The following is a 23,180-nucleotide window of genomic DNA, read 5'->3' as shown; positions in this document are numbered from 1 at the left end:
AACATAATATATATAAATAATAATAATAATAATAATAATATAAATTTTACACTGATCGGTAAAAGAATCACAGAGAAATTGGTGAACATATATAGAAAAAAAAACATCGCCACAAAAAAAATTGCGAACCTCCTCCTTTTGTTGGTAGTGGGGAAGTCGGTTAAAAATAGTGTACTTGATGTTGATCAATGTTGTTATTGTATGAATTGTGTTTTACCTATCCTGTTAATTTCTTGCTTTTTTAAGTGAGGCAAAATGTAAGTAAACAATCCGGGAAGGTGTTTACGGTACTCGCATGAAATTCTGTTCCTTGCAATGTAAGTAACATTTTTGTGCCATAAACACATACTTCCCGACCTTGTTATGTAATACTATGGTGATTTGCATAATAACAAGTGGTTTTACTTTGTTGGATAACCTTATCTTTATTCTGATACGTTTGTGTATCCTACTAATCTGGTGTATCCCACAAATAGCACCTTGCATTAAGCAAGTGTTGCTTTGTGTGAGTGATAGTTTTATCAGTTATCATCATCCCTCAGATTAATATTTTGTTTTTATTTAGTTAAATATTGAACTTCAAGTAAAATTCAAATTAAAAAATGTTCTAAGGCTACTTCTTTTACTAAAAAGCTCTTCTTTTTGTCCTAAAATAAAGCCTGATCATAAAATCAATTATCTTTTTTAGTCGCTTAATGAAGACGAATTGAAAGAATATTCAGCTTGGAAAAAAGCAAAAACTGGACAAACCTTTAACGAGGAAAGTGTAGAGGAAGAGTCCTCTGAAGAAGAATACAACGTAGAGGTAAAATGGCAAAAATAAAATGTTACTAATAGCTGCTAAGTCTTAGGGCAGTTTCACTTCAAATATGGAATATCTCTACTTCATTAGGACCTTGATATCTCCAAGCTGACGTGATTAGGGGTGTAAAATTTCTGTGATGATTTCCTATGATACTGTGATTTATTTATGACAAAGTATATGAGAAAAACAATATTTATATACTCATACATAATTTATGTCAGGTGATTCAAATATTTTGTTTGTTCACAGCGTAAAATTCATAAAAGCGTACAGAATTTTTGTTAGTCAAAAGGTTAAATAGCAACAAAAAATCATCAAGAAATATAAAAACTTCCATAAATTATATTGTTGTGACTCAAACAAGTGGCCTGGTATTGTTAATGCTGATAAGTACTTACACTGGATAAAATGTATCTATTTTTATTGAAATAACTAAAAGTAAACTCTTTTATATAAATTGTAATGATCAACTATAAAAGTAAAAAGTAAACATTGAAAACAATAAACATCTGTCTTGACCTTATTTGTAATTAACTAAACCATATGTAGTCAAGATAGGCTAAAGGATATGACAGTCTCCCCCAATAATTAAGAACAATCTTTTTCAATCAGATCTGGTAGTCTCTAAACCTTGAGGGCATGCGACGCTCACGCAGTGGTCTGGCGTTGGTATTATCAGCCTGCTCACGATGTGGTATGACATTCTCAGCTTGAGCCCTTTCGGGAGATTGTTCTTCTGGTTGCCTTGGCTCTGGAGCTGCAACTGGATCTGGATTCCTATGTATTTCTGGTCGTCTTGGAATCCTGGGAACATCAAACGACTGCGTTGGTCCGAATGTAACATTTTTAGTTTTTGCCCTCTGTACCAGTGCTGGGCGTTGTTGATTGATTTGCCTGCGAGATAGTGTCTTTTCTCAAGCTTCTTCTTTACTTGACCAAACTGCCATGTGTTTTTATTATTGATGAAAAGTTTGACCTGTACCCTGTGACGAGGATGGGATGAAACGTGGGTAGTACGACACAAGTCCGAGTAGACATTTGACCTCTTCAGTATTGGACGAGCGAGGCTTCTGTTGGACTGCTTGAATTTTCGTTGGAGATTTACTAATTTTGTTGAACTCTACGACTCGTCCTAAATACTCAATTTTTTCTTGAAAAAATGAGCATTTGTTTCTTTTGACATGTAAATTGTAATCAGAGAGTTTCTGTTGACAGGCTTGTAAATTGTCACTTGTCCATCTTAGCATCATGCTTCAAAGACGTCAAGCCAGGTCTCCTTACTGAGAAAGTATTTGAAAATACGGATGTTATCTTCCGAAAAGGAACGCTTCATAGTGTGCTTAGGATGATCATCAAAACCATTACGTGACTTCACAACCACTACTTGTGCATGATGATCCGAAAGGGCAGTAACCAAAACAGAACAACTCAAACTATCATCTGGGAGGTCGGAATACACATGATCTATGAGAGTTTTTGATTGTTTGAATTCTCTAGTGAATGACGTGACTCTATTTCTCAGGCCATGAGATGCCATCATATTTACTAGCCCGTCAACTTTAACATCTGAAACAGATAGATCTACATTGAAATCACCAACGACCAATGTTCTGACATTCGGCTTTTGAAGTTTTACCAGACAATTTGATAAACAACTGTTGAACGTTTCAAGTGCCTTTGCACTTGTTGCCAAGACACTATTTCACTGACCATGGACTACATTTTAATAGGCGAGGAAAAGCTAATATTGTTCAAAAAGTTGCTGCCATATTAACAACATCTAACAAAAACTATTTTGACCAAAAAGACAAAGCTGTAAATTGTATAAAGACCGATACTACCAGCAAGATCAACATTGTAGAGGTGGACATGTTTGATGCAATGGATCAATGGAAAATGGATGTCTCGGCTGTCAAAGTCAAAGTCAAATCATTTATTGCCGCAACACATTTACAATGTATGACAACGTCAAAAATAGGTACTTTACAACAAATTATTTACAAATCAATGCATCAGTCCATAGATTTACAATTATCAATGAATTCATTCAAAGAATATACACTAAGCTGCAACAAAATACATTTCAACTGTTTCTTAAGACATACAGGTTCTAAACTTTTAAGGCGAGGTGGTAACATATTGAACAGTCTTATTCCTAACTCAAAAGAACTAACAACTGTGCTTTGATAATTACATTGGTTTATCCTAAAATTATTATTATTTCTTGTGTGATGACTATGAACAGTTTTGTTTGTAGGAATAACGTTTGAGTTTAACTTAACATACATAATACTTTCAAGAACAAGCATTGAAGTGACAGTAAGAACTTTAAATTTTTTAAACAGAGGTTTGCAATGTTCACGGTGATGTGCTCCTGCCATAACTCTCATTGCTCTTTTTTGTAGTTTTAACAATTTTTTTACATTAGTATCAGTTCCCCAAACAAAAATACCATACAACAAATGGCAGTGTACAAAAGCAAAATATACTGATATCAATACATCTACAGTAACAATGCATTTTAATTTTCTCAACAAAAATATGGCTTTTGAAACCCTCTTGCAGACAAAATCTATGTGCATATTCCATTTCATATTTGACTGAAGAAGAATACCTAAAAATTTTACACTATCAATATTTCTATTAGCACTGTGACTAAATTCTAAGCTTTGCGTTTTATTTTTATTCAAACACAACATGTTAGCAGCTGTCCATTCATCCACAACAGAATTACATTTTGAAACTAGTCTTTTTAATTCAATAGAATCTTTACAAACTATCTGAACTGCAAAGTCATCTGCATACATATAAGGAAATAAGCAATTATCATTTAAAATATTTGGTAAGTCGGTTATGTAAATTATAAACATTGTAGGGCCTAATATAGAACCCTGTGGAATACCTGTATTTACAGGCAGAAAGGAAGAGTAACTACCATTACAAAAAACTGCTTGAAATCTATTTGACAAGTAAGAGCTAACCAAATCTAAAGAATGTTGATCAAACCCATAAAACTTAAGCTTATCTAATAATATCCTATAAGAGATAGTGTCAAAGGCCTTAGACATGTCATAAAAATTTCCCATGACACTGTACCTTGAGTCAACGCTATATATACATTGCTTCATAAAGTCAACAACTGCAGTACCTGTGCTCCTGTTTTGTCTGAAGCCATATTGATTTCTTGAAAAAAGATCATTACCTTCAAAGTATTCAATTATCTGACTATTTATCAATGATTCAAACACCTTGGAAATTACTGGAAGAATCGACACAGGGCGATAATTGTTATAATCAGACATATCTCTCTTTTTGTATACTGGAACAATCTTTGAGATCTTCAAACATTGAGGAAAAACACAATTATCAATACACATATTTATCAAGTATGTCAGCACTTCAACAATAAAAGGTGCAGCTAGTTTCAATATTTTAGAATTAAGACAATGAACATCAAGACTTACACTATTACTTAGTTTGAAAATAGTTTGATACACCTGTTCAACAGTGACATGTTTGATCTTAAAGCTAGGGGCAGTATCTAATTGTAATTTGTCCAGAAAATATTTTACATCCTTATTAGATTTAGGTACACTGTGTACAGTAGATTTTACAGTCTCAATAAAAGTAACATTGAAAACATCAGGTTTGAGTGAGAGTAAAGATGTATTTGCTGAAGGCAACTCATTTTTGTTCCTATTTTCATTAACTATCGACCAAATTGCTTTTGGTTTACTCTTTGCACACAGAACTCGGTTACAGTTGTAGGCTAACTTTGCCTGGTTTGTCTCAAATTTATACTTTGATTTTAACTTCTGATATGAAGTTCGATATGTTACGTCACCAGTAGAAATGTATTGGTTATACATATATATACATTGCTCTTTAAGATTTAACAAACGATCATTGTACCATCTAGGCTTAAAATGTTTTTTATTCTTAACATTACTTACAAACACAGTAGGAAAAGCTATATTTACAATACCTAAGAATGTATCCATGAAACATTGGACCTTGCCATTCAATGACATGTCATTATATACAAAAAGCCAGTTTACCGGGCTTACTCCAACTCCGCGCGGTGGTCAGAAATCTGTCAAAACCGACTGCCCAACTCCGCGCAGTGGTCACTTCGGGTCCCTCGCGGCACATGCCCAACTCCGCGCAGTGGTCAATTTTGGCTCTCACAGCCCTGACGGATGAGAGTTTGTGCTCTAAGTTTGAAATTATGATATATTTTAATCATTTATAAGAAAGGGAAAGTAAAAAGGTATATGCCTACCCAAAACAGGAGACGAAGCTTAAAAACCACTAATATAAGAAGTTTTAAAAAGCCCGTGAGAAAGAGTGACTGTAAATTTATATGTTCCAAATTAGCACTGGGTTTATGAGCTTACTGATAAACTTGAGTACCAAATTCAAAAATGTTAGTCTTGTAAACAACCACAGATTGCTTCAACAAATTGGCTGTAATATCTGTTTCATAAAACAGTTAGCTATACACCTCAAATTGGGGAAAAAATTGGCTGAAATTGGTTTACGAGCATATTTCTTTTACGTCTTATTAAAATTGGCAAATTTTACGTCTATGAAGAGGGTTTTCATTGAATCCAGACCCAGGCCAACGTTTTAGCGAATTTCCCATATACAGGGTGATTGATATAAGTGTGCCAGCCGTTTTATTCGAAAACTATAAGAGATATCAAAAAAAGTTAAAAGGTAAGTGCCTTGGATTTTTTATTTAAAAAATGGTAGTCAAGTCAAAAAAATTATTTTAGCCACCATTTTTTCAATATGGCCGCCAACTTTGATTTTTCTTATGGAACACCCTGTATTTTATGATGTATTCTGGTAGAAAATGTAATTTTAAGACGATTTTACTCTTGTAATTTTTTTTCATAAACCTAACCGTTTCAAAGATAATAATGGTTAAGTTTTGAAATTTCTGCATAAGAAAGAGTTTCGATAAAGGCCTAATAAGCCTTTATAAGCAAGCATGCCAGTTGTTTTATTCTAAAACCATTCAAAATTTCACAACTTAAACCATTATTATCTTTGAAACGGTTAGGTTTATGAAAATAATTACAAGAATAAAATCGTCTTAAAATTACATTTTCTACCACAATACATCATGAAATACAGGGTGTTCCATAAGAAAAATCAAAGTTGGCGGCCATATTGGAAAAATGGTGGCTAAAATATTTTTTTTGGCTTGACTATAATTTTTTAAATAAAAAATCCAAGGCACTTACCTTTTAACTTTTTTTGATATCTCTTATGGTTTTCGAATAAAACGGCTGGCACACTTATATCAATCACCCTGTATAGGGAATAGGCTATTACCGTAGGTCTCATGGTAAGACCTGGACTCACTGATTAAATTTTTCGTTTTTATTTCCCAAAGGCCGAAAACACCATCCGTTCAAATTCATATATATATATACCGGTATATATATTTTATGTGGATATATGTAAGTCTGTTAGCACGATAACTCGAGCAAAATGATCTGATTTTGATTAAATTTGGTGTGAACGTGTAAACCGTTTATTCGAACGAGTTCACAAACCAGCACGATTGAACCATGTGAACGGGGGCTTATGTATAGTTATATTATGAAAGTATAACGGTTTGAAATTTCTTTTGAAACCACTTTGTAAAGCTTAAAAACAAATAATTCAGTACCTATATCGAAGCGTAAAAGCGCCATAATAGTTACAGAAAAAATGCCAAAGAATTCTTATTTTTAAATTCTCATGTTATTCTTATGGCGAATAAGTAAACTGTTGTAAATTCCTGTAAAAGGAACATATTTTGATTAAATTGTCAAATGCATTTATTTTACACTTAACTATTAACATTTCACACTTTTTACCCTGTCTCAAACACTTTTTGATGGGTCTGTAATTGACGGGTACCTAACCTTAATATTACAAGTGACCACCGCGCGGAGTTAGGCTGAACCCTTCGGGGGCCATAAAACTTTTCCTCGGATTAAATTTGACCACTGCGCGGAGTTGGGCAATCCCAAGTTTACCTTACGTAGCAAGGAGATGAAATAGCTAACATTCAAGTCAGGAATAGGTCTAACTTCTGTCTTGCTGGGTTTAATTTTCATGGGATTACTAGCTTTAGGCCTATCTGTTTCCAAAAATAGGCTACTTTCCATTACTACAGCGTTGTGGTCAGAGACCATCATTATTTCAACCCAAGATCTTTGCCTTTCTATGTGAAGTCGCAATATTATCAATACATGTACCTTTACCTGTGCCTTTTAGACTGGGCCTGGTAACCTCATTAACAACATGCTTTAAGTTAAAAGTTGAAAGCAAATCAACAAGTGTTGATGCCTTCCCACTATTTAATAAGACATCTACATTTAGATCATAGCCTAATACAACAGCAGCATTTGATAACAGCTGCTTTTGCACATACCATATCTGCTGATTTCTCTAATCCTCGACACATGTCAGCTGGTGTTGCAGTAAAATTCAGGAGAAAATGGGGTAAACCCATTGCTTCAGATTATGTTTCGGAGAAATTAACGTGTCAGAAAATCAGGAATGGAGCTGTTGTTTATAGTCTGGTAACAAAACCAATATATTACACCAAGCCATCCTCTCAAGACTACAATAGCGCCTTCAAGCAGTTGACAAATGATTTCAAGAAAAGGGGGCTGAAGACTTTGGTTTGCTCACCAATGGGATGCGTGAGGGATATGATCCAAATAGAGCACTTCATGGCAAATCTCTTGGAGTTTCAGCGCAGTACAGAGGCTACTATATATATTATTTCTTACTACCAAGCATCTTCCCGAGTTTTACGAAACGGACTATCACACCCACAATTTTTAAGCGCTCTGAAAAGTGCAGCAAGCAAGGTTGGAGGTTTGGAATGCACCAGGACTGCTGATTTACCACAAAATGATGAATCTACACTGCCTCCACCATGCAACAAAGATCAAGAGGATGGTAACGCTTCACAACCTGACGGAATTTCTTTGGAGCCTGAAACACCCCTGGTAAATCGGCCCTCACCATCGCAGCCTCACCTGACTCCACAGAACTGTAATTTAAACTCTTCTCTGAACCACCTCGTCAACCTGACTTAAATTTAAAATTGGCAAAAATTCAAAAACAAAATTATCATCTATTCAAATTTTTAAATCAATTAAAATATTTCATCAAAATATTCAACACCACTCATCTAGAAAAGAGTCTTTGGAAATTGTAATGGAGGAGATAAAACGAAATATTATTGTTTTGACTGAGCATAATATGACAAAAGGTAATCTAGAAAGATTTACTTTAAATCAATTTTCATTAACTGCCGAGTATTGCCGCACCACCACTTCAGGTGGAGGTGTGGTGATATTTTCAGAGAAGGGTTTGAAAGCTAGGCCTTTAAATTTAAAAAAGATAAAAGAGCTTACGGAGGATAAGATTTTTGAATGTTGTATAGCAAAGTGTAAAATAAATAAATTTAAGTTTGTTCTTGTAGGTATATACAGAAAGCCTCAGATGCAAAATATGGAGTTTCTTAATAGATTGGATAGGATGTTAGAATCTCTAGTTGCTTTAAAGGATGAGACAAATTTTATTATTGTAGGGGATTTTAATATTGATGTTTTAAGTCTAAGACCAGAGGTTCAGGATTTCAAAAATATTCTTGCTTATTATAGTTTTAGTTATTTAGTAGACTTCCCCACAAGAGTAGGGCCTACATCAGCAACGGCCATAGATAATGTTCTTACCAATTTAGATCAATCCCTCACAGAAGTAACAGGGTTTATTACAAATCTTTCAGATCATGACAGTCAATTACTAACGCTTAAACTGCCGACTGATCATAATTCACAAACTAAATTTCAATACATTGAAAGTAGGGATTTTTCAGAAAAAAAACATGAATATTTTTCTCAGACAACTCCAAAATGAGGACTGGTTACCTTTATACATGGCTAGGGTAGAGGATAAGTTTTACACTTTTGATAACATATTTCAATACTATTTTAACTTGGTATTTCCTAAAAAGAGAGTAAAAAGGAATTTAAATAAAAATAAGTGTGGCTGGATTGGTACAGATTTAATAACTGAACAACAAAACATTGTGGAGTTGACTAAAGAAGCTAAGATTACAGGTACTATGGAGCTCTTAAATCACTGTAAGAATTTGAATAAAAATTACAAAAATAAGCTATTAAGGGAAAAAAATCTTATTATGATGAAAAAATAAAAAATTCAGACAATGTATCGAAAAAAACTTGGGAAATAATCAATAGGGAAACAGGTAAAAATTCAGACAGTCTAAAGAAAATAATTTCTAATGTAAAACATGAAAATTCTGTAGTAAGGGATCCAAAAACTATATCAAATACTTTTAATACATTTTTTATTGAAGCTATAGAGGATTTAGTGCAAAAAACATCCTTAAACTCTTGTTCTCAGTCATCACCTGGGCCAGCACAGATGCTTTCCAAAATGAAATGAAATACAGATTTCAATGCACCCCAGTCGATGAGAAAGAGATAAAACACATCATCTCGTCCCTTAAAAATAAGGGACGAGAGGCATAATATAGCAGCCACTGTTGTTTCTGTGCTACGTTCAGGGAATGCCCTCTATTATAAATAATACTAATGACACGCAAAGCAATTTGATTCTCTATGCTGATGACTCAAATCTAATATCAACATCTAAAACATATCAAGGTCTTGAAGTATCATGTAGGGAACAGATAAAAAATATCAAATCTTATTTCACAAGAAATTGTTTATTTTTAAACACGGATAAAACTAATAAAATGTTTTTTTCGACGGCACAGAACAAAGAAAAACCTACCATAAGAATAACCATTAACAATAGTGAAATAAACACAATAAACGTCACAACATTTTTAGGGATAGAGATTGATAATAATCTGAGTTGGGATGATCATGTTCAAAAAGTAACAAGTAAAATTTCTACAGGACTATATATTTTATATAGGATGTCATTTTTATGTAATTTTGATACTTTAAAAACAATATATTATGCTCATATTCATTCACATTTATCGTACGGGCTGGCAATTTATGGGGGCACTACAAAGCAAAACTTAGACAAAATCTTAATACTTCAAAAAAGAGCTTTGCGAATAATGCTAAATCTAGAGCGTGACGCTTCGGTAAAAAATAAGTTTTGCAATTTAAACATACTAACAGTGTATGACCAATATATTTTGGAGTGCATAATTTGCACAAAAAGTCAGCTCCACAATCACATCTTCCGTAGAGATATACATTCCTACTATACTAGAAATAGAAATACAATTGACATCCCCCAACATAAACTTAGCTTTTTTGAAAAAAAAAGCAACTTACATGGGGACAAAATTTTTAAATAAATTGCCATTGAATTTAAAAACTCATATGGATAAAAAATGTTTCAGGGATAAAGTTAAAGCTTATCTTTTAACAAAGAATTGCTACTCTATAGAAGAATTTTTTATTTGATTTTTATTCACCTTTTAAATCTGACAAGAATATTAGTTTTAAATCTATCAGTTTGTAATGTATATCTCTTAATTTTGAATTTTTGCATATACTTGCTGTTCTTAATGTATAGATTTGTTTCTATTGAGAATTAAGGTTTTTATTTTTTTGTATAAAACCGATATTAATTGTTGATTATATATGTTAAGATTTCTGTAAAACTATTTGTAGCCTATGTATTGAATGTATTGACTCTATTCATGTATGTACATACAGACCGAATAAAGATTATTGATTCTGATTCTGATTCTGATGCTCTATCAATGAAGAGGAAAAGGGTCGTGGCTTGTATACGACAATGATTTGGAATGTTTTTTTATTGAAGTCCAACTTTACCGCAGCAATCTCACACATACCCTCTACACAAAAGTTTGAGACATCCATCACTTCACATCTCAAAAAAGGTTTTGAAAAGATACATACGCCTCCCTTTTGGAAAGATGATCGACAATAGGCCGTGACTCCTTTAAACCCATACAATGCCATAACCTCAAACTCGAAATCCCTCAAATGGTGCTCGGACAAACAAATCATATCCGGGTTTTCCGAATCAAGAAACATTTGAAAACTATCAAGCTTATTGGAGAGACCCTGGATGTTGTGGTGAACAACTTTGAAACCATGAACCGTTGGAAGGCTGGATTGAATACCACCTATATCATTCATCCTAAAAAATGCGATTGCAGTCCTTCAGTCATTTCAGGAGACTCAGACAAGATCCCATGCATTGAAGTGCTTTCGTCGTTCTTTGCAGTTTCGGTCAAGGGGTCACAGATTTGTGTTGGATTCAAGATAGCGGAGACGACTGAAGAAAACAGATTACCTAAATGATAATTCCCCTTACTGTTTAGATGTCTACCATCCCTGGAAAGATGATACCTCTTCACCCAAACATTTGCTTCAACGAAGACAACATCAAAGTTGTTACACATCAATTCGAGCTGGTCATTAAAGTCAAAGAGAGCCTTGTATGTTATATCGCGTTGTATTAATATGCTGTTGACGAAAACCATAGCTTTAGGGAAGAGAGTTTTTGCAGTGAACAGGAGGTCGGTATAAGTACCATACTCTTTTTTAAGGTCACGTTACAAAAAGTAGATCCTAATATTAACTAAGCTAAAAGAATATATTTAAAATTTAAACAAATAGATATCTATCTGGTAAAATAATACAAACTTAATTGCTGCTAAATATAGACTATTGTTAAATTAATCAAATAAGAATGGTTGACAGTCTTGTGTTTCCATGCCAGTAGGTTACAGTAAACCTATCGTATTGGAGCATTGTAAGCTAGCCAGCTGAGCGGAGTGATTTTAACAATCACACAACAAAACTATCGTCCTTGAAAATGATTGTGTTCGTGTGTAGGGTTAAGGAAGATGTCATAATATGCTGACGTTTCCGACGAAGCATGAAATGTTGGGATGAAATAAAACAACACAATACCATGTTTTATTTGGTTGAAATTAGAGATTATTTCTAGGTTTGTTTACTATTCGAATGTTTGAATATACTCATTCAGATCAAGTCAGGATCGAATACTAAATTATTCGTTCAACTATTCGAACTTTTGAATATTCACACACCCCTAATTCACAGTGGTAAAAGGAAAAGTACTAGCTTTTCAAAAAAGGAAAAGGAAAAAGGAAAGTGGCCAATTCAAAAGTAAGATTTTAAGTAGGCAAGATTTGACTTGTAAGTTTACACTGTAAAATGTTAAGCATTAGCAGATGGCAGCCTGGTGATTTATTAATATTTTATCTTAATGCCTAGCCTACTTCTGGGCTATCTAGGCCTACCAATATTAGGCCTAGCCTAACTGAGCCTAAGAGGTTATAAGCAATCAAAAATATAGGTGTACAAATGTAGAAATACACATTAGAAGATTCAATATAGGAATCGTAAAAAACTTAAGCCTAGGCCTGATGTTAGCCTACTTTACCAATCAAACATCAGGCCTAGGCTTAAGTTTTTTACGATTCCTATATTGAATCTTCTAATGTGTATTTCTACATTTGTACACCTATATTTTTGATTGCTTATAACCTCTTTGGCTCAGTTGAACTCTTTATCCTTTCTCTTTGTGAAGTTGATCCCATCCACTTCGGCTAATATGAGGTTTTTTTCCACCATGAGGTACTACCACAGAGCATAGAATAAATATTTATTCTATGCTCTGTGGGTACTATTACTACCGTTACCATTCCTAATACTAGGATATCTCTGTGTGTAACCTCTTCCCAAACAGCTATTACAGTTACTAGATTAGGAACGTAATGTGACATCATTTGGAGCAGACGGGTAGCGGCGCACGTCTGACGTGCGAATAGCCACTGCCTTTAAAATATGTACTAACGAGATTTACCGATTAAGTGTCTCATGTGTCTAGGAAGTTTAAACAATGTACTTTAGTTCACTTAGGTGAGCGTTTTATGAAAAAATACTCACAAAAAACATTGACTTTGTAACATTAGGCTGATTTTAGAGTTGGACCTTAGGTTGATATGAAATTTGAAAGTTAATAAATCTTAAAATATTACATTATTTATTATTGTAGGCGCTATTAGATGGCTCAATATAATATTCTTACACTACGTTGTAAATATGAATAGATCATTTGATCAGTATTTCTTAAATATAATCTGCATTTTTGTAGCCTAATAAATATTTTAAAATTAATCATGTACTATACTCAATGAGATAGCTGAACACCAATAGCATATCTACTTGTGTACCTTTTAGGTGGACGAAAAACAAGACAGTGGCACGGAAACTCAAATGGAAAGTGGGCAAAGGGTGTTATGTTCTTTGGGGGGTAGGTTAGTTGCGCATTTGCTATCTGCACTAATCCGGGTCCCGTAGGCTGGGTTATAATCCGGTAGGTTAGTTGCACATTGACAGTTTGAACAATAGATCTCTTGAAATTATAACGAGCAATGAAGCGTACGAGAAAGTCAGTCAACCAAAATAATCCATAAACAATTATACTTCCGAATGAATTAAAAGAGTAGCATGTACCAGGTGTAGCAATTTCTCTAGTTTTATACCAAAGCTGATGCAGATATTTTTTTCACCAATCCTAGACAGTAAAATCATTATGAATTCAGTATGTACCCAGGGCCGTCCCTAGGGTTAGCGGCACCTGGGACAAATGTGGTCGTGGTGCCCCCCGCCAGTAATAGTCGCATTCGCATATTTTAATACTATGTTAATACGGGATGGACAGGATTGAATTTTTAGTTCGGGGCGGGATTTTTTCCTGTGCATAAACGACAGTCTTGAGTATTGCAGTTACCAAAAAAGACAAACAAAATTAATTTTTACCATTTGTGGCACTGATCTATCAAAACCAAAAAAGGGTAAAAATTTACAGGTAGGCCTATAGAAACTTGTGACTCGCGGTCGAAATGTCTCGCGGTCACAGCGTGATCGTCGGTATGACTAGCGGTCACGGCGGAATCGTCGGTATGACTAGCGGTCACAGCGGAATCGTCGGTATGACTAGCGGTCACGGCGGAATTGTCGGAATGACTAGCGGTCACGGCGTTATCGTCGGTATGACTCGCGATCACGGCGGAATCGTTGGAATGACTAGCGGTCACGGTGTTATCGTCGGTATGACTAGCGATCACGGTGTTATCGTCGGTATGACTAGCGGTCACGGCGGAATCGTCGGAATGACTCGCGGTCACGGCGGAATCGTCGGTATGACTAGCGGTCACGGCGGAATCGTCGGAATGACTAGCGGTCACGGCGTTATCGTCGGTATGACTCGCGGTCACGGCGGAATCGTCGGTATGACTCGCGGTCACGGTGGAATCGTCGATATGACTAGCGGTCACGGCGCGATTGTCTGTATGACTCCGCAGTCACGATGCGATCGTCGGTATGACTCCGCGATCACGGCGCGATCGTCCAAATGACTTGCGGTCACGGTGCGATCGTCGAAATGACTTCGCCTCCTGCGTTCGTGGAATTACCGTGAACATCACTCGCGATAGCGGCGTCATCGTCACTCGCGAAGCGGCAAAATCGCCGATGATCGGATCAAATCTCGTCCCAAAATAATCCCGAATCAAATGTAATCATGTCCTGATAATCGGGATTTTTCCCGAAAATTTCCCGAAATTTTGGGTTAATACCAATAGCCGTTGCGTGGCGCCCCCTCAGCCGCGGCGCCCGGGGCAGCTTGCCCCAGTTGCCCCCCCCTTCGGACGGCCCTGTATGTACCATTTAACCATGTATAGCCAGCCACCTGTCATGTCAAGCCGCAATTTTCAAACTAAAAAAGAAATCACACTACTCTAGCTGCTGAGAGTGTCAAACACATATATGTTACAAAATGCTAATAACTAAGACTGGCTTAGGAAAAACTTAAAACTTTCTCAGCATCTTATGACAAATTAAAAATATAAAACTAAACTAGTGCACCTGTTGCTCGAAATCGTAACCAACCTAACCTAACCTAGCCATATTTTTTTATGAGTTTAAAAGATCCAACTAAAAGCGTATGCAACTAATGGAAATACCCACACTGTTATTAACAGTTATAATAAACCCGTCTTGTAAATATATTTTGATATTTCTGAAGGTGACCTCGTTTAGTGTAAAAAAAAATGATTCTCGTCTTACCCATTGCCCCATAAAGATCATACTGCTGATCATTCTGGTTTGTGAACTCATAAAAGTTTATTCTGCCATAAATATTCAAGACAAATTTAATTCAAATCGGACAAAAATCATTCAAATTATTGTGTTTATGGATTATATATTTCTAGTATTTATATATATATATATACGTTTTTTTAATATTTGAACGAATAGTATTTTGGCCTCTACTCTCTAGGACATCAAACTATAAATGTATATCGGGGCTGGCTCTAGGTCTTACCCATCGAAGTACTGTATACAGGGTGGCCGAAAAGTCCCTTTACACTAATCACAAATTTATTGACAATTACTTAATAGTGAACAAGAAAATTAGTCCAAAACGTCGGTGTGCATACCTCCAAGGTCTCGGCACAGCTTGATTCGACGCCATGTTCTTTTGCTCATTCGTCGCACCATCTCAGGCGTGACTCGTCCAAACGCCGCCCTTACTCCTTCTCTTAGCTCCGTCATTTGTGACATACCGCTGTTTCCTCACCTCTTCCTTGAAAAAACCCCACAGTGCGTTGTCAGCTGTCGTCAGGTCGGGGTTCCTTGGAGGCATTGGGGAAGGACAGTTCGCAGACCCTCGTCCAATCCATCGGTCTGGCAGGAGTTCATTCAGGCGGCGGCGAACACTCAGCGCAAAGTGTGGCGGAGCACACACACAGCAGTTATCCTGCTGTAAAATAACTGTGTCCAATATTCCCCGTGCTCTTAGTTGAGGAACCAACCATTCATTTATCATTCGAAGATAGCTGTCTTGGTTAACATTGCCCTCGAAAAAATAGGGGTCAAGCAGGTGGTCGGAAGTTATCCCAGCCGAAAGCATCACATGAGGCGGGTTATTTTCAACTTCCTCATAAAAGTGAGGATTTTCTTTCGACCAGAAATAAACATTCCGGTTGCGAGAACTGCGGTAAATCGCACATTCGTCACTAAACATGAGGTTTTTCCTGTCTCTGTGCCTCGGAAAGCGTCGAAGCATAACCTGGCACGCTTGCACACGAAGGTCCATGTCATTGTCTGTTAACTCGTTGACTGACAGGGGCCGAAAGCACTTCATATCCAAATCCTTTCGCCGTTTTCTGGTGGATTTCATTGGCGAACGTGCAACGGAAGCTTCCACAGCAGCCCAGGTTTCGACTCGAGTAATCGGTCGTCCACTTCTTGGCGCGTCGAGAACGGATCCCGTTGCAAACACCTTCTTTTCCCACGCTATTAATGTTTGCCGGGACGGTGAAGGTTTCCCAAACCGTACTGCAAAGTCATTCATGATTTCCTCCATTGTTTTTTCAGTTGTGAGGACGCTCATGCACCCACACAGAAGCAACCAAACGCTCCTCGACACTAAACACACTCATGTCCGCCATGTTGTCCGACTCAGATTTGGACTGAGACTGAGGGGGTGTCGGCGACCTTGGACTGAGCCCGCGTGGCGGGGCGGAGGCGGGGGAGGGGTTTCACTTTCTCCCACCACTGCGCCCTTACCCCACACGTGTCAGTATTGGCCGTCGTTCCGTTTATAACAGTGTAAAACGTAATGACAAATTGTGTAAAGGGACTTTTCGGCCACACTGTACTTCGATGGTCTTACCGTGCCACCTACGGTAATAGATACTTCCCTATAGTGAAATTCGCTAAAATATATAAATATATAATTGAATGACATCAATACATTAACTTAATTGAATGAAAATTTACAAATCATCGAGGGTTCTGTATTCTGTATAGTCTTATTAAAATCATGGTTTTACGCAATACTGATTGTTGTACTAAAAATTGATCAAATCATCAAATAGTCGGCTAGTTTTCAAAGGTTAAATACACATACTTGTAGGTAAACAATTAACACTCACCTTGCCAATCGATTTTGGAAGCTTCAGATGCGTTGCTTTCCTCATGGAATTCTTAGTTTGGAAACGCCAGTTTTTGTCAAAATATTTAAGGCATCCTTGTCGTTCTTAATTTCGCATTTTATAATTTTTTGCTGGCCGTTCCTTGATGCGCAACTAACCTACCTACTTGAGGGGCCCACCAGATTCCAAACCGGAACTAACCTCCCCATTTATGGCCCTAGGGTCATTAGATGCGCCACTAACCCATGGTGGAAGTAAATAAGGTGTGCTACTGCGCATCGTAGCCGGCTGCAGGTGGTGCGGGGGAGGGGTATCGTGACGTCACCTTGGGGGCAAAAATGCGCGACCATATCGAGCAGTGACGCTGCTCTAATAAAATTGTAATTTTTAATAGTAAGAACCGATAAAAATTCCTGAAACTTTGCATAGTCTTGGACTATTAACATAGGATGCTTATGATTTAAATTTTATTAATTTATTTGAATTAAAAACCATTCAACCACCGATCAAACTTCAAACTTGTTCATACTAACACAAAAAAGTTAGTCAGCTACCAAATCACGTATTATTTGTTCAGGTTTATGAGACCTGCGGGAAAGTTTTAGGTAAAGGTTCTAATTTAACTGTAGTATCGGTTGGATTTTGATAAAAGAATCACTTTTTTAGCTACGAAGAATTATATCAAGCGGCAGTGTTGGGAAGTAGCGCGCTACAAGTAGCGACGCTACAGTAGCGCGCTACTTTTTTTGTAGCGTTAGCTGTAGCTACGCTACTTTTAAGATTTTGTAGCTTTAGCTGTAGCTAGCTACATTTTTAAAGTAGTTGTAGCGGAATTTTAGCTACTTTTCTCGCTACATTAACTTGTTTGAGATAGTGATTTTTATCATAACCTCAACCTTACGTGAAACAACCTCTTTTAAACTGAGATAAAAACAAAATAGGCCTACTTTATTGGCTTCAAACAGCTGGTTGCAGCCGTTTCATTCCCTATTACAACACAACGTTGTGTGGACATAGAGGCCATTAAATGAGTGTTATCCACATTTTTGGCTCTCATTTCCTTAATTTACTACTCTATGATTACTGTCAGATAAAATAAAATCGCTAGATGCAGACGACGTTTAAACGGTACCGGGTACCGGTGACAAGAGAAGCTATTGAATGCTTGCAAGTGATTGACAGGACAGGGGAATTAGTAATCAATTTAGTTTCTTTATTATATCGATAATGTTTCAACTTGGGGTTTAATGGAAACCAACACACCTTGAAATAATTAGAAAGCTGGTCTATCAACCTTTGCTTCAGCTGTTGATTGTGGTTTATCATCTCAAGTCCTTCCTTGGTTAGATTAGATTACGAGGATTTTTCAAAGGTTTACTAAATTAACAAAGAGGAAATTACCTGATGAGATTTAAGATATGCCTAGACTACATGATAATTGTAATGAAAAAATCTCCCTCCATATAACATGAAACATACATTGAAAAAATAGCATAGTTTGCTCCTGCTAACAACTCTTGTACTTGTATAGGACTGAGGCTATAAGACGAACACAAGTTCCTAGTTCAATTATTATGAATATATCTGTTTAGTCCTTGCAAGAACAAGCCTACTATAGCCAACTTGTTACATAGCCAAGTAGGCCTACATGTTATTTTTACTTTACAAAATTAAACATGTTTAAATTAAAAGCCGATTTCAGGATAAGTTACTGAATACTGTTTTCTCTACCAACTAGGTTGAAGCACAATTTGCCCTATGCATAATGACAATAAAGGACGATTTCTTGACATTGAAAAGTGTTATTCGTAGAACAAGTAATTTATCACTTTCAAAGTTATAGCAATGTCGTTTTTAACATTAAAAGTAAAGGAAGGCAATAAACTCCAATTTCAGTAGGCTAGGCTCTGTAACACAAAAAAGTATTTTTAAATAATCTTTTTACAGTTTTATTGGTCTTAATTGTTGATATAAAACATCTATAAATGAATCTATATTAGATTAATAAAATGAGCTTTTAAAATATAGTTTGGTTGTATGTCCTTTGAACTTAATGAAATTTACATTTTAAGATGTTTAAAAATAATGCAATATTTAAAAATAAGTACTAAATATGATGGGACACCCAACTATTTGGTTCTGTTGTTGTAATGTTAGGTTTATAATGCCAACAAATTAAATACAATCTAGGAATAATTTGTTTTCCAAGTAATGTTAGATACAATACTGACATTTTTTTAAATGTTTGTTCAATAAAAATGTAGTTGCAATTAATTTTACATTTACCTAATGTGCGTGGAATAAAAAGTAACGTCTTTTGGAAAAGTAGCTAAAATTGTAGCTGTAGCTACATTTCATTGTAGCTGTAGTTGTAGCTAGCTACTTTTTGGGAACTGTAGCTGTAGCTGTAGCTAAGCTACTTTTTTGGAAATGTAGCAGTAGTTGTAGCTAGCTACATTTTAAAAGTAGCTTCCCCAACACTGTCAAGCGGCAACGGAGCGCGCGCTCAGCCGATGCCACCGTTTATTGGATAATAAGGCCACGCATTTATTATCCAAAACACTGTAGCTACATGTTATAAGGATATACTTTGTATTCTACATTTTAAATTAAATGTGTAATTTTAACATGTGACAGATAGGCTATAATAAGTTTTACATTAAAATGCGTTGCTAAAATTAAAATCTTCGTTTTTATACGAATTAACTCTCTTTGATAACAGTTGCCATAAAATTTGTAGGATCGGAAATGAATAACATTTCCTTAACCAAAAACATAGTTTATTACATTTTGAAATCTTATTAAAATATTTACGACCTGAAAGTAAACATCTAAAAAATTAAACATTTCATCACCTCTGGATTTTCTAAACCTTTATAAGTTTTCTTTTTTCGCCACCAGCAAAATTGCATTGTCTTAGCCTCCTGTTGATTTGTTGAGGAAAACTAAAATATCGCACGTTTGGTTGCGTTTTCTTATTTTTCTAACTATTACAACAACCGTATACTGCACAATGGGGCATTTTTGTAGAAAGATGTGTGCCCTATGGAAAACTGACATCTACTGCAACTCGCGGTGAACACAGAAACGAAAACAAAACAAACAACACGTGATCGTCCCCCGCACCCGAACCAAAGTTGCGACATAGATAACAACCCCAGTGAAATAGGATCCTAGCTGTCGAATTAAACTGGAATATCACATTTTATTATCATGGTATTGCAAGAGTGAAACAATTTAATATTTTAACCTGATTATAAATACAATGTTTAATCACCAACTTAATTTTTAACAGAGTACATTTTATTTTATATACTATGTTAAATACATTCCTTTGCGTTAAAGATCATTTATTATTTAAACCACTATTTGCAAACTTTGGTTTTAACTAATCAACAACGATTTGCAATACTTTAAATGCAATTTGGCAACGTTAACCCTATTCACCGAGGAGACAATATTATATATTCTCTGTGAACTATTACGAAATAACCCATATTCAAACGGGGGAAAACACACTGAAGTCAACAGAACAACAATTTTTCACATAAAAATATAAATACAGGAATAAAAATACCAATGATACTATATTCATGAAACTACATTATTTGTTGGATGGCAATGTGTGATTAATACTTGGCAACTGACTCGACTCGCAGCACGCGCTCCGATCACGCGCTCATATAACTTAGCATATCTCAGGAAATAACGCCTCTAACGGTATATAGTTTGAAGGAAAGTTAAATTTGGATCTTTATCTAAAACTTTCCCGCTGGTCAAACCCGTCTAACCAAATAGTATGTGATTTAGTAGCCGACTAACTTTTGCATGTTTAGTTTTAAGAAAGGCCAAGTATAAAGAGTGATTTCACGCTTAAGTTTTTAACAATTACAAACTATTTTTTCACGACACGCATCGTCCACTTATAATTGATGTTCATGTCAAGTTTCATAATTTTTCCTCAATTCTAACAGTTCAAAATGTTGATGTTAATAGAGCAGTGTCACGCTGAGCTATATACGCGCGCGAAGCGGTTTGCCCCCAAGGTGACGTCACGTCGCGATGCGCAGAACGGTCTCAAACTCGTCCGGCTGAGTAGCACACCTTATTTACTTCCACCATGCCACTAACCTACCACCGATCTTTGAAGGGGGAAGCGCAAGGGGAGGCAGATTTTGACCTTCGGGGCAGTCAGCTAGTAAATGGTGGTCGAGGGATTATGGCCATTGTACATTTCTTCGACCATCGGCGCAATCGGGCGTTAGCCGCCGTAACATTTGTCTGAATTTTGCAAAATAAAATAGTTCTGAATAATCCTTTGTAGCATGAATATGTTATCAATGTAATTTTGTTTGTTTTTGGTTAGGTTGGGTTGGGTTAGGTTAGGTTAGGTATTTCAACAGGATATGCCCATATTAAACTAAATTAAATGCTAAAAACAAAAATAGTGTCCTCTTCTCCTATATACTAATAGGCTAATACCATTGACTCTGTAAAAAGAACCAAAATAGATGTTGTATGTAATTCTCACTAAACTCACTAATGCTGTCAACTTCCACCTAAGCTCGACATCATTAAAGTAAGTTGAAACTATTCTGGGAACGGTGGACAGTATAAAAAACTGTAGTTGTTTTGTTTTCTAGGATTCAAAAAGTCAGTGAATGTATATTAGTTATCGTCCAATATTCAGGAAGAAATAACTTGCAGCTTATGAAGCTTTTAATACAGGTATCGTGCATTATGTAAAAAAAGCTTATCCATCCCAGAAGCCAAAATGTATTCATGCCTTGATTGCAAACCAAAAATTGTGTTGAGAAAAGTCATTTTTAGGCCTTAGTGATGAAATACCATTATGATTCTGATGTTCCTAAACTAACTGCTGACATTTCAGGGTGCACAGAGCTCCTCAGATTCCTCGGATGATTCCTCTGATGAGAGTGATAGTGGCGTCAGTCAAGTCGAAGTGTAGGTTATTTTTTTGAGACTTAAGTATTGTGTTTTATACTGTTTTGTAAACTATTTTCATGTAATTTACAATACCGAGTAGGAATTTTACTATACTTTTAAGAATTTGTGCCAATATTTACAAAATCTAGGTCTAGAGGGTTTGAGCCATTTATCTATTTACAGAAACTACCAACGTTTCGGCTACATTATAGTCGGCCATCTTCAGGGCGGGTGAAAGCAATCACAGTGTTCACACAAAATTCTACTGGCAAGGGTGGGCCGGGCTCGTAGGGTATTTAACCCCTTGGTGGGGGTTTGGTGGAGGTGTTTTGGTACTTTCCTCTCCTTTCTATCTTCACCGGCCTCCGGCCGTTTTTAGAATGTTTTCGGCTTTCTCTGGCTAGCAGGGACTGTTGAATCACTGTTTTTCACACTATTTTTAGTTTAATAAAAAAAACGGTTCCTTGTATTATTTGAATATTTCCGTTTCCTTTATGAACATTGTCAGCATGTTTCCTAAATAACATTGCTTCTAAAATCTCTTTTAAAATATTTATCAGAATGTGCTAAAACTTTTACATTATCAAACTCTGTTGCATGATTAGTTTGGAAGGAATGGTCTGTTCATAGACAACTGAGGCGATCGAACCCCGTAGACCAAGATTGTTTAAATATTAGTGACGACTGTGGTAGCCTATCCATGAACAATTTGTATCAATATTGTTTGAATATTTGAATAAATAATAAATTTGTAAGTGTTTTAGTTTTATTTTCCTTTAAGAAATGTGACCAAACAATTGAAGTGGACCATGCATCTTGTGGTTAGTTCTTTGAAGTTTATTTTGTTAATATACACATTTCATTCTAACTGCTGAAAGTTGTATGAAGAGCCATAGAATTAAACTGTGAATTTAAATAAGTGAATTCAAATCTATACATTTTTCTGTTTTTTATTAGTGAATTTCCCATATAGGGAATAAGCTATTAACGCAGGTCTCATGGTAAGACCTAGACCCGGGACTGATTTACTTTTCTGTTTTGAGGTACCCAGAGGCTAAAAATCCCATCTGTTCAAATTCATATATATACAGGGGTGCCTACAAGGGGGGGCTGTGACGCAGACTGCGTCATTCAAATTCTTGAGGGGGGCTGAAAAATTCAAATGGGTGGGCTAAAGTTAATTGTAATAATATTGTTCAACCTGTGACGACAATCAAAAATATATTACAAAGTCGCCAGTTGATTAATGACAATAGTTATATTATTGAATTCAATTAGTTAAAATAGGAGTTTAGGATAGTTTAGGATTTGTTTAGGAAGTTATTATTCAAGATTAGCAAGATGTGAGATCTAAGAGGGAGGGCACGGAATGGCTCAACTTCTGAGATAAAG

The 23,180-nt window shown here is 35.9% G+C and overlaps 1 protein-coding gene across 1 annotated transcript in view; it reads left to right on the top strand.

Annotated features, from left to right (window-relative positions):
- Positions 1-22,543, top strand: part of LOC128990431 (nucleolar transcription factor 1-like) — a 158,479-nt gene extending 135,936 nt beyond the window's left edge. Inside the window, exons 17-18 of the mRNA XM_054412793.1 lie at positions 689-805; positions 21,733-22,543. Of these exons, the coding sequence (XP_054268768.1) occupies positions 689-805; positions 21,733-21,810 (195 nt within the window). The 3' untranslated portion in view covers positions 21,811-22,543. The remainder of the gene's footprint in view (positions 1-688; positions 806-21,732) is intronic.
- Positions 22,544-23,180: the final 637 nt, after the last annotated feature.

Source organism: Macrosteles quadrilineatus, unplaced genomic scaffold (genome assembly GCF_028750875.1).
Source record: "Macrosteles quadrilineatus isolate MER2022 unplaced genomic scaffold, UCM_ALF_1.0 Scaffold_3__2_contigs__length_128488019, whole genome shotgun sequence".
Classification (NCBI taxonomy): Eukaryota; Metazoa; Arthropoda; class Insecta; order Hemiptera; family Cicadellidae; genus Macrosteles; species Macrosteles quadrilineatus.
This window is presented reverse-complemented; position numbering and strand designations above follow the sequence as displayed.